The 15,979-nt window shown below is 45.2% G+C and overlaps 1 protein-coding gene across 3 annotated transcripts in view; it reads right to left on the minus strand.

Moving 5' to 3' along the window:
• Positions 1 to 9,574: 9,574 nt before the first annotated feature.
• Positions 9,575 to 15,979, minus strand: part of LOC147584535 (uncharacterized) — a 59,747-nt gene continuing 53,342 nt past the window's right edge. The window contains exon 5 of one of the 3 annotated variants that reach the window (XR_015250711.1): positions 9,575 to 11,665. Coding sequence is in view for 2 of the 3 variants with exons in the window: in XM_086705766.1 (XP_086561892.1) it covers positions 11,582 to 11,665 (84 nt within the window). In the remaining variant the exon portion in view is untranslated. The remainder of the gene's footprint in view (positions 11,666 to 15,979) is intronic. The other 2 variants (XM_086705766.1, XM_086705773.1) reach the window with 2 other exon arrangements.

Genomic DNA, 15,979 nt, shown 5'->3' on the forward strand with positions numbered 1-15,979 from the left:
AATGCAAAAAAAAAAAAATCTCATTACAGCCAAACCTGTTGGTTTTTTAATAAGATTATAATTTTAAATTGTGGCCTTAAAATACCTGTCTGAGTGCTTGGACGTTACTGCTTTAAAATCTCCACTTGAGAGGCTGTGGCTGTGGGGGTTCCGGTTCACCTAAAAGGAGTCTGGACAGCTGATTCATGGGCGCTTCCTTCTGTCACATGAACCTTGTCCTGTTCTGAAACTGAAGTATTCAGTCTCCGTCCCCATAGGATGCAAGGTACCTTCAAGGAAAGACAATGCATATCATTATCCTAACTTGACTGAAGGCAGAGCTAAGTAGAGATGAGACTTGAGATCTTGAACTTGAGATCAGACGCAAAACCTGACGTGGAGCAGAGATCACGCCTGGCTTGCCTTTGTCCCAAAAGAATGTTGCCTGGGTGTCAGGCAGGACTGTTGGCTACACCTGACCAGGTGTGGGGAGGTGGGATTTGCAGATGGGAACACAAAACCTCAGTTCCTTGTAAAGGAGAAAAATGAACAGCCCACCTGCTCCAGAACTGGCCAGCTTCTCTCAAGTTTGGCCAAATAGGACATTCCATTGTTCTTATCCTAAAACCAGAAAACTACCTCCCTCGCTCCTGCTACTGCCTCTGTTATCTGCCAAATGTCAAAATGGGCCTGGAGTAGGCTGTCTGCTTTGCTCTCCAGGGTAGTAGAGTTGAGAGAGGGGCAATGATCAGCCAGTGCTGCCCTAGACTCATGTCTGCAGCTGGAAATCACCTAGCCACACAGTCTTCATTATCCGTGCAGACAAAGGTGGTTGAGAAAAGAGGCGGGTCCCCGATGCAGCCGTAACTATTCCTGATGGGACCTTATTTCTAGAATCAGCAGCCTACACTGTGTTCCCGGGACTGGAACCTGATAGGTACACCCTCTACATTCTCTGGACAAACCAAAGGATGACGAAACAAGCACAGAGAAACGACCCTGTGACCATGTGTTTGATCATTTCTCTTTGGAATCAGGAGCGAAGTTGGTCAATTGTTTTAGTTTGCCCTGATTTTTTTTCAGGGCACCCCAGCCCTCAGAAGGTATAGGTTTATATGACTGCCCCTTGCCTCAAGAAAAGCTGCAAACTCCTTGGGAAACCTTTCTATCCTGTCACCTGTATTTCCCAAAGTTTGGGGCGGGTATTTGTCTCCTGTCTTTACTTAGGCTACTTGATTATCAATGTTCCAAGAACCTTAAACATCTAAGTCTTTTTCACTGTTTCTCCCTCAAGCTCTAAAGCCCTTGTGAAAACTGACCCTCAAGGTGCATCCTGATGTCTTGTGGACCCCAGGTGGGACATGAGGATTACGCCGTGATGAGTGTGCAAGCCAGTTTCAAATATGTGGTCCATGCCTATAAACCCACGAGAGCTTGAAAGCTGCCATTGTTGATGCCAGCCTGACTCAAAAGACAGAAAATATCCCAGCATACCCAGATATTCCTCTCAACCCCCCTTCCTGTCTTCTTTGATAACATTAACTCCATGATCACTGTTGTTACCAAATTCCGGTCTTTGCCTGCTGCCCCAACACCAGCCTTCACCCCTCCAACCCACTTTCTTTCTTTCTAGAAGCCACAACGATTGTATGACTTGCTCCAACCGAGCAAGTCAGTCAATGGCCAGAGGTCATTCTGAGCATTAGCTTTCCGTTCTGCAAAACCTACACACCAAATTGAAGAGCAGACAAATAAACCCACAGCTTGGGGTCATCAGGGTAAGGGGCTAAACTAAGATCTCATTTTATTTGACAGGTGCATGGAATCGGGGATTTAAATTTCAGGAAATCTCCATGAGAGAAAGTAAACCCATGGTCATGGTCATGGGTAGTCATCAGTCAAGTGTTACAATGTGGACATGTTTCACCCAGATTGGTCCCCAAATAATTCCTAAAACTTCCTAAGTTTCTTGCAATCTATGAGAAATGTTTCTGGTGCCCCGCCCCCCACCCGTTTAGTCCTTACACATTTTTTAGTTTAGCGTTCCCAATATTGCAATTGTTTATGAATGGGGTGTAGTATCTGGCCAACTTACTGAAATTCTCTTACTAGTTCAGATCATTTTGCGGTTGATTGAGAAGGATTTTCCAAAGAGACAATTATACAGTCTGCAAGTAAAAACAGTTTTGTCTCTCCTTTTTCAATACTAATACATTTTGTTATTTTATACCGTTTTATTCCATTAGCTCGGATGTTGAATAATAACAGTGTTCGTCTTTGTTTCTGATTTCAAACAGGTGACTCACTGCTGAAGATGAGGTTTGTAGAGGGGTTTCTTTCCTTTATGAAAATGAGGCTGTTTTATTTTAATTCTGTTTTGTTAAGTGTTTTTCTTTTTTACGTCACAAATGGGTCTTTGTTGAGCTCATTAAAACAGTTTTTCTGAATCTATTGAGATGACGTTATGATTTTTCTTGTAATTCTTGATCAAATGAATTACATTAATAGATTTCTTCATGTTGAAATACCCTGGCATTCCAGGGATAAACCCTGCTTTGTTAAGACGTATTATTCTTTTAGGACACAGATGGATTTAATTTACTACTGTTTATTTAGGATTTTGGTGTCCTTGTTCATAAATTTGATTGATCTATATTTTCTTTCCCCTCGATATCTTTGTTTAGTCTTGTTATATGGTTACACAAGCCTCATAGATGAGAAGCTTCCAAGTTTATTCTAGGTTCAGAAAGAAGTACTAGACCCCCCAAATTATCTGTTTCTTGGTGATCTGAGCTTTATGATTAACTTTGCCTAACTTTTAAATGTTTCTATAACTATACCTCTTTAGTCAATTTTAGAATTTATATTTGCCAGGAAATCACCATTTTAAAATCCACATTTGCACATTTATTTTAAAAAGTTGAGCATGGTATGTCTTTATGTTTTAAATCTTCTAACAGAATATACACCCTTTCTTATTTCTGATGTTTCATCAATTTTCTCCTTATTAATAATTGGCCTCGATCAAAGCCTTGATCATTTTTCTTTTTTTGCATTTACTCCATTAACTGCTGCATTTTCTCATGTTTATTCTCTCCTACTTTTGGGGGGATTACCTTACAATTTGTTATCTAGCTTTTGATTCATAAGTTTAGTAAAAAAACAAAAACCAAAAAAACCTCCTCATTATCTAATTAGACTATTTCAAACTGTAAAATGTTCTCTGCCTATTATTTTGTATGCATCCCACAAATTTTTTCTTTAATGCTGTGCTCACATTCTTGTTTATTCCTAACTTGTTTGTAATTTCAGTAAGATTTTCTCTTCAATCTAGGAGTTATTTAAAAGTCTGTGTTAAAATGTCCCGGTAATTGTATCTAGACTATATAAAGAACTCCTACACATCAATACAGAAAAGACAGCTCATTACAAAATGAATAAATAAACATTGGAACAGGCAACTCGTCAAGAAGATATATGAATGGCTAAAAAAACATGTGAAAAGGTAGTCAACATTAGCAGTCTTCAGGGAAATGCAAATTCAAACTACAATGAGATACCACTTGCCATCCACCAAACGGTTGCCATTTAAAAGATGTGAAAATATCAAGGGCACCTGGGTGGCTCAGTCGGGTGAGTGTCCAACTTAAGCTTAGGTCATGATCTCACGGGTTCATGGGATTGAGTCCCACGTTTGGCTCTGTGATGGCAGTGCGGAGCCTGCTTGGGATTCTCTGTCTCCCTCTCTCTCTGCCTCTCCCCTGCTCATGCTCTGTCTCTCTCTCTCTCAAAAAATAAACATTGAATGAATGAATAAATGAATAAATGAATGAATGAATAAATAAATAAATGATGTTAAAATATCAAATATTGGTGAGAAAGAGGAGCAAAAACTCTCGTATGTGGCTGACAAAAGTATAAAATGGCACAACCACTTCGGAAAAGAGTGGTAGTTTGGTGGCAGTTTCTAATAAAATGAAATTTACCTCAACCCGATAAGCCCGAGATTCTGTTACTAGGTACATGCCCCAAATAAATGAAGGCACATATTCAGAAAAGTCCTTGTACAAAAATGTTTCGGGGCGCCTGGGTGGCTCAGTCGGTTGAGCGTCTGACTGTGGCTCAGGTCACAGTCTCATGGGTTGTGAGTTCAAGCCCCGCATTGGGCTCTGTGCTGACAGCCCAGAGCCTGGAGTCCGCTTCAGATTCTGTGTCTCCTTCTCTCTGCCCCTCCCCCACTCGCGATCTGTGTCTGTCTCAAAAATAAATAAACATTAAAAAAAATTTTAAGGGGCGCCTGGGTGACGCAGTCGGTTAAAGCGTCCGACTTCAGCCAGGTCACGATCTCGCGGTCCGGGAGTTCGAGCCCCGCGTCAGGCTCTGGGCTGATGGCTCAGAGCCTGGAGCCTGTTTCTGGGCTGATGGCTCAGAGCCTGGAGCCTGTTTCCGATTCTGTGTCTCCCTCTCTCTCTGCCCCTCCCCCGTTCATGCTCTGTCTCTGTCGCAAAAATAAATAAATGTTGAAAAAAAAAATTAAAAAAAAAAATTTTTTTTTAAATGTTTCTATTAGCTTTATGCAGGTGCAATAACCCCACACTGAAGTCTGGATTACCACACAGTAATATATCTGCACAGAGACATACTACTTAAAAAATGAGTAAGTAAATAAGGGATAAACAGTTCGTACGTACCACAAACAACAGGGATGCATCTCAAAAACATGCTGAGTGGAAGAAGCCAGATACAAAAGAGTATCTGCTATGTGAACCATTTACATAAAGTTCAAGAATGGTGATTGTCTCTGGGTGGGGGCATGACCAGAAAGGGGCAGGAGGAATCTTTTTGGGGTGATGGAAATGTTCTAGATCTTCAGCTGGATGATTACTGAGTGGTGGACATCAAAATTCTGTGAGCTCCACAACTGAATTCTTTAACTATATAAATTATACTTAGAAGAACACCAACAACAACATAAAGTGTTTCCCTTCCCCCCTCCTTTTGTAGTTAATTTATACTATTATTGCATTTGGCTAGTAAATTTATTTAAATACATTCAACTACTTATTATTTGCTGAGATTTCCTTTGAATCATAGTAGATAGTGCATTTTTGTTACTGCTCCATAAGTATTTGAAAGAATATATGTTATTCTGTTAAAAATAACCTATACAGCTTGTAGTGTCTTATTCAAATATACCAGTTTTCTTTTTTTTTTTTTAAATGATATTTCTATTTCTGAGAGACCTATGCTAAACTTGTGGCTTTTTCCACTCATTTCATCTGGTAAACATTTGCTGAGTTCCTACCCTTTGAGGAACATACATTAACAGTTGAGAGGAAAGGGTGTGGAGCTAGAACCCTTGGGCATGAATTCTGACTCTGGTATCGACTAGTTGTGTGACAGTGAATATGTCACGTAGCCTCTCTGTGCCCCAGTTTCTGTATCTTTAAGATGTGGACAGTATAGTATCTGTCTATGTATCTGTCATACCTATTAAATAAGTACATGTGAAGTCCTAGAATAATGCTTGCATATAATAAGGACTTAATAAATGTTACCTATTATATGACAGAAACTATGGTAAGCCCTGGAGATATTACAATGAAAGAGAGAATATAAGACATGGTCTGAGACCTCCTGGGGCTTACCTTGCAATGGAGGAGTCAGACTTTTTGTCAATTGCATATATAAATGTATAATTACGCTGGGATAAGTGCAATGAAAGAAAACAGTACCATAAGAGCATATAATGAAACATCATCTATTTTGAGGGACTGGAGAAGACTTTCCTAAGGAAGTAATATTTGGGTCGAGGAGAATGTGGTTATGACTTTAGAATACAAAATAATTTCTTAAACAAGTCACAGTAAGTATAGTTCATAAAATTTTATTGCATTAAAATTTAAACTTGTATAGTTCAGGGGCACCTGGCTGGCTCAGTCAGAGGAGAATGTGACTCTTGATCCTGGGGTCATGAGTTTGAGCCCCATGTAGACTACAGAGATTACTTAAATAAATAAAACTTAAAAAATTTTTTAACTTGTATAGTTCAAAAATACCATAAATAAATTGAAAAGACAAATCAAAGACAAGGACAAGATATTGCAATGCATGGGGCGCCTGAGTGGCGCAGTCGGTTAAGCGTCCGACTTCAATCAGGTCACGATCTCGCGGTCCGTGAGTTCAAGCCCCGCGTCAGGCTCTGGGCTGATGGCTCAGAGCCTGGAGCCTGTTTCCGATTCTGTGTCTCCCTCTCTCTCTGCCCCTCCCCCGTGCATGCTCTGTCTCTCTCTGTCCCAAAAATAAATAAACGTTGAAAAAAAAAATTTAAAAAAAATAAATAAAAAAGATATTGCAATGCATATGGCTGATAAAAGGTTGCAAATTTATAAAGAAATTCTACAAATCAATAAGAACAAGGCAAAATGTATAAATGTGTGGACAGATGACGGGAACAAGCCATTCACAATAATCAATTGGAATTGCCAAAAAAAGACACATGTAAAGATTCCCAACCTCATTAGTAAGTAAGGTAACACACAAAATACAGTAACAATGAGATAACATGTACCTGATATAGTGGCAAAAATTTTAAAGTCTAACAATATCAATATTTGGCAATGGGAACTCTAATGCTACTCCAAAAATAAATTAATATAATTAATTTGGACAGCAATGAGGCAATATCTAGTAATATATACTCTTTGACTCAGAAATTTTACTCCTGGGTATATACTCCAGAACTAAGCTTTCCAACTTTTTCACATCATGGCCCACAGTGGATTTTATTTTCCCCAGTTAGTGAGTCTCTGTCTTTTAATAGGAGAAATTTAGCCCATTTACATGTGATAACTAATATGACTGGATATATTTCTAAAGCCTTATTTAATGTTTAAAAAATTTTTTTAATGTTTATTCATTTTTGAGAGAGACAGAGTGTGAATGGGGGAGGGGCAGAGAGAGAGGGAGACACAGAATCCGAAAAAAGATCCAGTCTCTGAGCTGTCAGCACAGCCCAACGCAGGGCTTGACCCCACGAACTACGAGATCATGACCTGAGCTGAAGTTGGATGCTTAACCGACTGAGCCACCCAGGTGCCCCCAGCCTTATTATAATGTTTACCATGTATCCACTTTAAAAATATCTTTGTTAGTTTTCCTTTTTTAAACCATCTGTTTCAATGGATTTTGAATTCTTTGAGTTTTTTTTTCTCCAATAGTTTAGACATTATATACCCTATTTCTATTTTTTCTGGTGATTATCCTTACACTTTAAAACACACTTAAGCATATATCTTTCTACGTATCTCAGGTATTTGTCAATATCTCTATACTTACCCTGAAAAGTTATCTATTGATTTGATGTAATTCCAATATTAGCCTGCTTTCAATTTCTTCTGTGTCCCAAACCCACCACACTGAAATCATTTGGGATTTTAGTTTTTGTTTAGTTCTATTCATTATTTTTCACATCACGCTATCAAAATCTTTTAAGATTTAACAATTAAGCTTATAGGTTTATTGGCTTACCACCTTCCTGTGACTTGATCACTTTCTTAGGATCGCTTTTCTTCTTTCTAGAAACACTCAAGTGTATCTTCTCAGAGAGGATCTGTGGGGGCTGAACCCTTGCATGTCAGTCATTTTATCCTGCTCTTCAATTTCACTGCTAATTTGGCTCAGCATAACGTTGTAGTTCTCTGGAGTTATTCTTTCTCCTGCAGTTGAAAATGAATGCATTCCCCTAAACTGCTATCCTTTAAAAAAAAAAAAAAATTTAATGTTTATTTATTTAAAAAAAATTTTTTTAATGTTTGTTTTTGAGAGAGACAGAGACAGAATGCAAGCGGGTTAGAGGCAAAGAGAGAGGGAGACACAGAATCCGAAGCAGGCTCCAGGCTCTGAGCTGTCAGCACAGAGCCTGACACGGGCCTCGAACCCATAAACTGTGAGATCACGACCTGAGCTGTAATCAGACACTTAACTGGCTGAGCCACCCAGGTGCCCCCAAACTGCTATCCTTTTGATCTATTGCTGCCTTCCCTTATATTTCAGTTTGACAGGTATTTGTTGCATCCCTACTATGTGCTGAGTGTATTTCTAGGTATTGGGGATACAAGGGGGCTTGACATAGGCCTGTGTGTGGTGTGCTGGGTTCACTACCACCACTGTGTATGGACTTCCTAGGTTTCCCCCTGATGACTGGCCGAGGGGCCGCCCTGCTCAAAGTTAGTCAACGCCTAGGCTGGCCTACAGCACGGTGTGGTCTGATAATCGACAAAAACCCAAAAACAATAGCAACAAAACTGACCTGTGCTGATTCAGTTCTCATTCTTATGCATTTCAATGGGGAAATGCCCAAAGAACAAAGCTATAAAAATAACCCTGCCTACTCTCTGGCCATCTGCCCACCAAGGGCAGAGCTCAGGGCATCTGGTCCTTTTGATAAATGCTCTGGCCCAGTTCTGCCTGACAAACCACATCTTTCCCACTATCACTTTCTGGGCAATGACATGTGAGAAAGGAAAGACCAGCTTCTTGGCACAGCAATTCCCTAAAGAAAGAAAACAGGGCTGGGGGTGAGGGGAGCATTTATTAAATCACCTGGAGGACTTTTTAAAAATGCATGTTCGGGGCGCCTGGGTGGCTCAGTCGGTTGGGCGTCCGACTTCGGCTCGGGTCACGATCTCGCGGTTTGTGAGTTCGAGCCCCGCGTCGGGCTCTGGGCTGATGGCTCGGAGCCTGGAGCCTGCTTCCGATTCTGTGTCTCCCTCTCTCTCTCTGCCCCTCCCCCGTTCATGCTCTGTCTCTCTCTGTCCCAAAAATAAATAAATGTTAAAAATGCATGTTCAGGGTCCTTAACCCCAGAGAATAAGATTTGACCTCTTGGGATGGTGGGGTAGGGGTTAGGGGAACTTGGGGGAAGCAAATATACATTTTGAAAAAGTATCTCAGGGAATTATCACCTCTATTGTATGTATGACCACTCTGCCACTTCTGTTATCCAACCCTGTCATTTTATAGATGAAGCAACCACGGTCCAGAGAGGAAAGGTGATTGATTTGTTCCAGGCCATACAGCTAGTAGATAGCAGAGCCAGGATGAGACTCAAGGACACTTGATTCCTAGACTGTGCTTCTCCTGACTACCTATAATTCATCTTTAGCTCTTGCTCTTCTTGAGATCATTATCATCACCATCACCACCATTAATGTCATCACCATGATCACCATGATCACCACCATGATCACCATGATCACCACCATGATCACCATGATCACCATGATCACCATGATCATCATCATCACCACCATCATCACCATCACCATGACCACCATGATCACCATGATCACCATCATCACCACCATCATCACCACCATCACCATGACCACCATCATCACCATCATCGCCACCATCATCACCATCACCACCACCATCATCATCATCATCACCATGACCACTATCATCACCATCATCACCATGACCACCATGACCACCATCATCACCATGACCACCATGACCACCATCATCACCATCATCACCATCATCACCATGACCACCATCATCACCATGACCACCATCATCACCATCATCACCATCATCACCACCATCATCACCATCATCACCACCATCATCACCACCATCACCATGACCACCATCATCACCATCATCGCCACCATCATCACCATCATCGCCACCATCATCACCATCATCACCACCATCACCACCATCATCACCATCATCACCATGACCACCACGACCACCACCATCACCATGACCACCACGACCACCATCATCACCATGACCACCATGACCACCATCATCACCATCATCACTATCATCCTCATCACCTTCACCAGAAGGCTACTGGCCACTTATATAAACTTATCTCTCCAATTGACAATAATCCTACAAGGCAAGTGTTGTCTCTGTTTCTTACTCCTTGTCCACGTTCCCAACTTTTATGTACTATTCATCCTGACACACAGGATCTGTCATCAGCAGCAAATGCCTCTATCTGTGCCCTGTGTCTTTTGTTGTAAGGTGTCTTCCTATCTTGCCCTAATGGAAAGTTGGCTGTGCTCTGCAAACGCCACCTCATCCGCAGACTCTCAAGTGGAGGTTATTTGGGCTTCATCAAGGCTCAAGGGTGGGATAGCTGTCCCATTGTACCTGTAATTCAGTTCTCTTCACTCCTCCTTCAAAACTCCCATCCTTCAAAATTCAGGGCACACTTTACTACCTGCCACTGTTATCTACCAACTTACTCTCCTTCATTCATTAATGACTCTCCATGTTTATTCCTGACACCATTCTTGGTGACTTAACAACCTTGAAGAATAGTGATCCATTCCACACCTTGCTCCCTGCATTCTATGACCTCCTCACCTCCAACAATCTTTCATTTCTACTCCCCGGCGCCCCAGCCACACTCTCATGCTTGTGTTCTAAACCCCAGTATCAGTTCTCTCTGGTCTCAATCCATGACTTTACCACCTTTGTATCTTTCTTTATAAAGATACAAAATACAGTGAAGCTTTGGTTTGCAAGCATAATTCATTCCAGAGACATGCTTGTAATCCAAAGCACTCATATATCAAAGAGAATTTCAAGAACCATTAGCTCAGTTGTGATCATGTGACATTTGGTGTCATGTACTACTCTTATTGCAAGACGTCGCTCGCTTATCAAGTTAAAATTTATTAGAAGTGTCTGCTCGTCTTGTGGAACACCTGCAGAACAAGTTACCAAGTTACTCACAATCCAAGGTTTTACTGTATATGCAAAGATAACATATATGTCCGTATAAATGCAGATTATTTATATATAATGGGACTGTATATATAAGGAGATATTAACATGTGATATGTATATATATCTCCTCATATCCTCACTTGCCTCCTTGTTCTGCTTAATTCCATGATGTATCATTATAGTGACTGCTTTGTGTATTCTCTCATTTCCATGGCTTTTTCTTTTCATCAAATGCATCTGGCAAAAGCCCATTCAAGATTAAATCCCTACCCGTAGAGTTTGTAACCACAGCTGAGAGGCTCGAAGTTGTGACAGAAGATATAAAGTGGCTGGAGGGTTTACTTTCAACACATTACTGCACACCCCAAATAGGACCCCAGCGCGCTCGGTGGTTTTACAATCCTACTCTGTGAAAAGATTGTTCCGCCCCTTCTCCTCCCTCTTTAAGCTTTATACATGGCTGGCTTCATGTGAGTTCCCCTAAAAGCTGTGCCTGAGACACAGGTCTACCTGAAGGTAGTTTATATGGGAAGTGATCCCAGAGATCCAGAGAGAGGACCTGAGGAGTGAAACAGGAAAAGTGGGAAAGGCGATGGATGACCTCTGGTAGATGGGCAGTTCAGCACCCATGACCTGTGGGTGACGGATGAGTTATGGGTGATGGATGACCAATCTCAGGGACCTTCTGAAGAGCCTGAGGGGCTGTAGCTCAGATTTTTCCACTCAGGGAATGGAACGGGTGAGCATTTACCTCCAGGCTCCTGTCTCCCATTGCCCAGTGGGGGCCTCTTGCAAGAACTTCCCCGCATCTCCAGGCCATCCCAGGGTGAATGTCACACAGCAGCTTCTAGAACGCCCGGGGCCAGACACTGTCACATTGTTCTTGGGCTGAGCTGCTTTGAAGCCAGTCCAGAACGGTCCCTCCAACAGTCTGTAAAGTAGGGAGTGTCTCCCTGAGAGGAGAATTGAACTGAGGCACAAGGGAAGCCCCTTGCACCCTTCACATCTGTCACGGACCCTCCAAGTCCAACTGAGTCTTTACCCAAAGCTGCGACTTCTGCCGGGACTTCATGCAAGAGAGAGTGATATGAGCTCCAGTCCCCCTGCTCCAGCTAATCTCAAGGCCATAGCCGATACTGTCCATTTCTACCACCCATTCTCCACTGCCCTCCACCTCAGCCAGCACTGAGCAGGTCTAAGTTGATTGCTGTATGCAGGGTCAATGATCTTTGTCCCCTGAGAGGTCTGCCTCTCAATGCCTTGCGTTTACATCTGGTCATGGGTGCTGAACTGCCCATGTACGTAGTTATTGGACAGGAAAGCATTGAAAGCCACTCATGTAGGTCTCTTGGGCGCAAACACAGATTTCCCTGCTCTTGTGGGTTGGCTGGCTGCTCACCCCACTGGTTCCCAGGGCAGCATGAGGGGTGTGAGGGCACTGGACCTGGGAAGAAGGTCAGAGGTACAGAGATAAGAGTTGTTAGAAGCCGAGAAGGTCAGCTCCAAAAGTCTTCCACATGAGTGGGACGTAATGCCAAAGACCTTCTCTGTTAACCTCACAAAGAAGGACCTGTCTTCTCTCGAATACATATCGTGTGCCAGGCAGCCTAGGTGCCTTGTTTTCACGTGAGAGGTAGCATTGCGGTCCCCATTTCCATCAGGGGGAAACTGATCAGAGCAGGAAGCCAGCTCACCAAGCCGGATCTCGCCCACAGGATGGATCCCACAGCCCTTCCCGTCAGCCCTGTGCCTCCAACCTGGGGGTTGAGGCCAGTCAGGTGACAGGTGAGAACATACCCTGCAGGGCCCAGAGAGCTCGACCTGATTAGATGTGTGTAAAACACGCACGGAATCGAGCACAGAGACATGGCCAGCCACTCGGCATGCCCCCTGGGGTCTCCCCCCTCCCCCCATGCTCTTCCCCATGGCACTCTCTCTTCTCTCCCCACTGTTCTTGTAGGAGCGGCGCATCTCCGGTAGAGCGGTAAGTGGGAGTCCTTCAAGTCCATCCAGGGAAGGCAGGCACCTTTCTCCTTCAGGGCACTCCCTTCCCAGAAGGGCCCCATCCACAACATCCAAGCAGGTCAACCTTCGCAGGGTTGGGTAAGGTCCAGAGGCACAGCAAACCAGCTTCAAGGCCACCTCCTTCCTCGAGGAAACCCTGGTCTGTGCCAGGAGGAGTGATACTGCGGTAATGACAGCTCACAGGCTGGGGCAGGGACAGGTGCAGGCAGGACCCAAATCACAGACTGACCTCTCTCGCAGGAGAGGCAGGGAGGCGGCGAGGTGCTGGGGGCACACCGGCCCCTCTTACAGGTACCCAGAGACTGAGGAAGAGCAATCAGATGGAGAAGCTGCAAATCTGGATATGTTGGGAGAAGCAGCAGGCCACCAGGGCTGACCCATGATCAGAAGCATCAGGGCCGCAAACAGACTGTGTGGATTTCGAGAACACCCGGCATAGAGAAGCTGTGGCCTGGGTGGGGGCAGCCGGAACAGCCCTGGCCGACCCCAGCTCCCCAGCCCTCAGGCTCCCTGCCTGGCATGTCCCCCTGACCCAGCCTCCTCTCCTCAGATCCCATTCCCGTACTCTGTCTGCTGGTCCCACGTCACTGTCCTTTCCTGAGCAGCTCCAGCAGGTCTGAGGTAACGAGAGAACGGGCTCGTGTCCAGAGTGTGCCTCCTCCCACCAGCCGTGGCCCAGCCCGGGTGCACCTGCTCCAGGCCACACTCCTTGCCTGGCCGTGAGACCATGCACAGGTCATTTGGCTTGTCTCTGCCTCAATTTCGTCCTCCATAAAACAGGGATGGCGATGGTAACGAAGACGATACCCTCCTACTATGGTTGTGCGGATTGAAGCGATATGTATAGTTGTGAAAGAGGTACAGAGCTGATGTATGTTTTGAACCATTTCATTTACTCTTCCCAACAGTATAATTGGTCCCATTTTACAGACGGGGAAATAGAGGCTCCAAAATGAATAGGCATTCACTGAAAGGCATGCATGAAGTAGGAACCGCAATTTGAAACCCAAACTTTTTTTTTTTTTTTAAGTTTATTTATTTATTTTTGAGAGACAGGGAGCACATGCGCACATGCAGGGGAGGGGCAGAGAGAGAGAGAGAGAGAGAGAGAGAGAGAGTCCCAAACCTGATCCAGGGCTCGATCGCACAAACCGTGAGATCACGACCTGAGCCGAAATCAAGAGTCTGACGCTTAACCGACTGAGCCCCCCAGGCGCCCCTGAAACCCAAATTGTGTGACTCTGAAGCCCGGGGTCTTTTTGACCTCTCAAAGTCAGAGGCCCAGACAGGCAGGCAGGTGAACAGGGAAAGGGCGCTCCTGCCACAGCCGGGGCTTGAAGTGGTGCTGCTTCACTTTTGCTTCTGTGCGGCGTCCCCAGAGCAGACCGCAGTCCAGAGCCAAGATTCCTGCTGTGGAACTCGAGGCCTGACCGCAAGCTAGATGGAGGCAAGAATAGAGACCCAGGTATCTTTCCCAGCCCTGCCTCCTCACCTCCCCCCCGCCCCCCCCACTTCCTGCAGGCAGGGCCACCTGCTGAGAAGCCCTGGGCTCTGTGCAGGAGAGATGGGCATATGCCAAAGCAGGAGTCGCAAGCTAGTGTCAGAATCGCCCCCAAAGTCCTTCCTTCAGCTTCTTGCAGCGCTGTTTCTGGACAGAAACCAAGCGGAAGGACGGATGCTGTGGAGTCTGCGCCTTGTACAAAGGCTCTGGCCAACCGCATTCCCCAAGCTCTCCCAGGACTTGCTTCTCTTCTCAGTTTGCTCCTCGCAGCCGCGTGCCAAGCATTCAATTAACCACCCTGCTTCTGCCCCCTCCCCAGCCAAATGGGTACCAGATGCACCATGGAGACCTCGCACAAAGGGGGGAAGAAAAACTTTACTCAGGCAAATCAGCAGAGAAAACACAATTAGGCAAAGCAAACAGAGCCAAAGAGGCAGCGGCGAAGCCAAGCGTCCGGGAGCCCACCTGCAACACATTTCCAGGAGCCCCTCAAAAACCATGCTTTTCTAATGGAGGCCATACAGAAGCCCCCGCCAGGCAAAGGGAGGCTCTGTGCCTAGCAGATCAAGACAGCCTCCACGCCAGGGGCTGGGGAAGTGGGGAGAGGGGGGTTTGCTTTTGTTCCACCCTCGCGTCTCCAGGAAGGATGTAGGTAGGGCCTGTGGCTGCTGCAAAAACACGAGAGCTCGATGCCAAGAAGCCACCAGAAAATTGGCCCCGCTCCTTCCTTATCTTGCAATCTAGACTTCCAGCCAGGGCCAGGAGCGGCAGTCACTGGAAGAGGGAGGGGTTAAGGCCAGGTTTGCAATAACTCTTTTCTCTGGGAGGCCCTGCTCAGATCACTGGGCTGAGAATAACAGCTGCTGCCCCGGGGAGCAGGGCAAGGGCTCCTTGATGGCCTGCTCAGAGCATCAGGCAGCCCTGGAGGAGCTTCTGCCAACAGCAAACACCCAGAGCCCCAGGTAGCGTGATCCTGCCAGTTCCCGGGAGCAGCAGCCGAATGCGAGGTTCAGGTGTCTGCTACCAACATCACAGATCCGGAAGTGCGATGTGCAGAATCGCTTAGACCTCCCCCCACCCATGTGCCATCCCCAGAGCGGTACAGGGCAGGGAGGCAGTGCCGGGAGCACAGCCTCTGGCATCAGACAGAAGCTCAAATCCCAGTTTCCACTGCTTATGAGAAGCTGTGCAATGCCCAGCAAGTTACTGAACCTCTCTGGGCGTGTTTTCTCATTGGTAAACTGAAAAGGGACACCTAAGTTTGCCAGGAAGATTAAGTGAGATTTGGGCACATATGGTGGTGAATACATACCTGGCACCTGGTGGGAACTTAATACATGGCAGCAGCTTTGTGCCGAGCTTATTAGGAAGAAGCTTGGGAAATCAGGAGGTGGGAGAGAGAGGAGGGAACCGGCAGAATAAATGTGGAGCGGAGAGGTGTGAGGCCACGAAAAACCAACAGTTGAGAAACATGTAGCTGAGCGTTGGTGGAACCAGCTCGTGAGCTCTGCTAGCTTATTAGCAGAGGAAGGTTCTATTTTGACAAACCAAACCAGCCCAAAGGAGGCATCAGCCATAGGGCGTCTACGTGGTGGAAATGAGCACCCAGCTCTGTTTCTTTTCCATCTCCAGAGCCTTGCATGGTACCTGAGCCAGCCCTGAGCCCTCCACCCCTCGCAGGACTGTGTTGACTCTACCCACTCCCCATGCCCTTTATTG

This window comes from Puma concolor, chromosome A1, assembly GCF_028749965.1.
Source record: "Puma concolor isolate L17-30 chromosome A1, mPumCon1.1.hap2, whole genome shotgun sequence".
Lineage (NCBI taxonomy): Eukaryota > Metazoa > Chordata > Mammalia > Carnivora > Felidae > Puma > Puma concolor.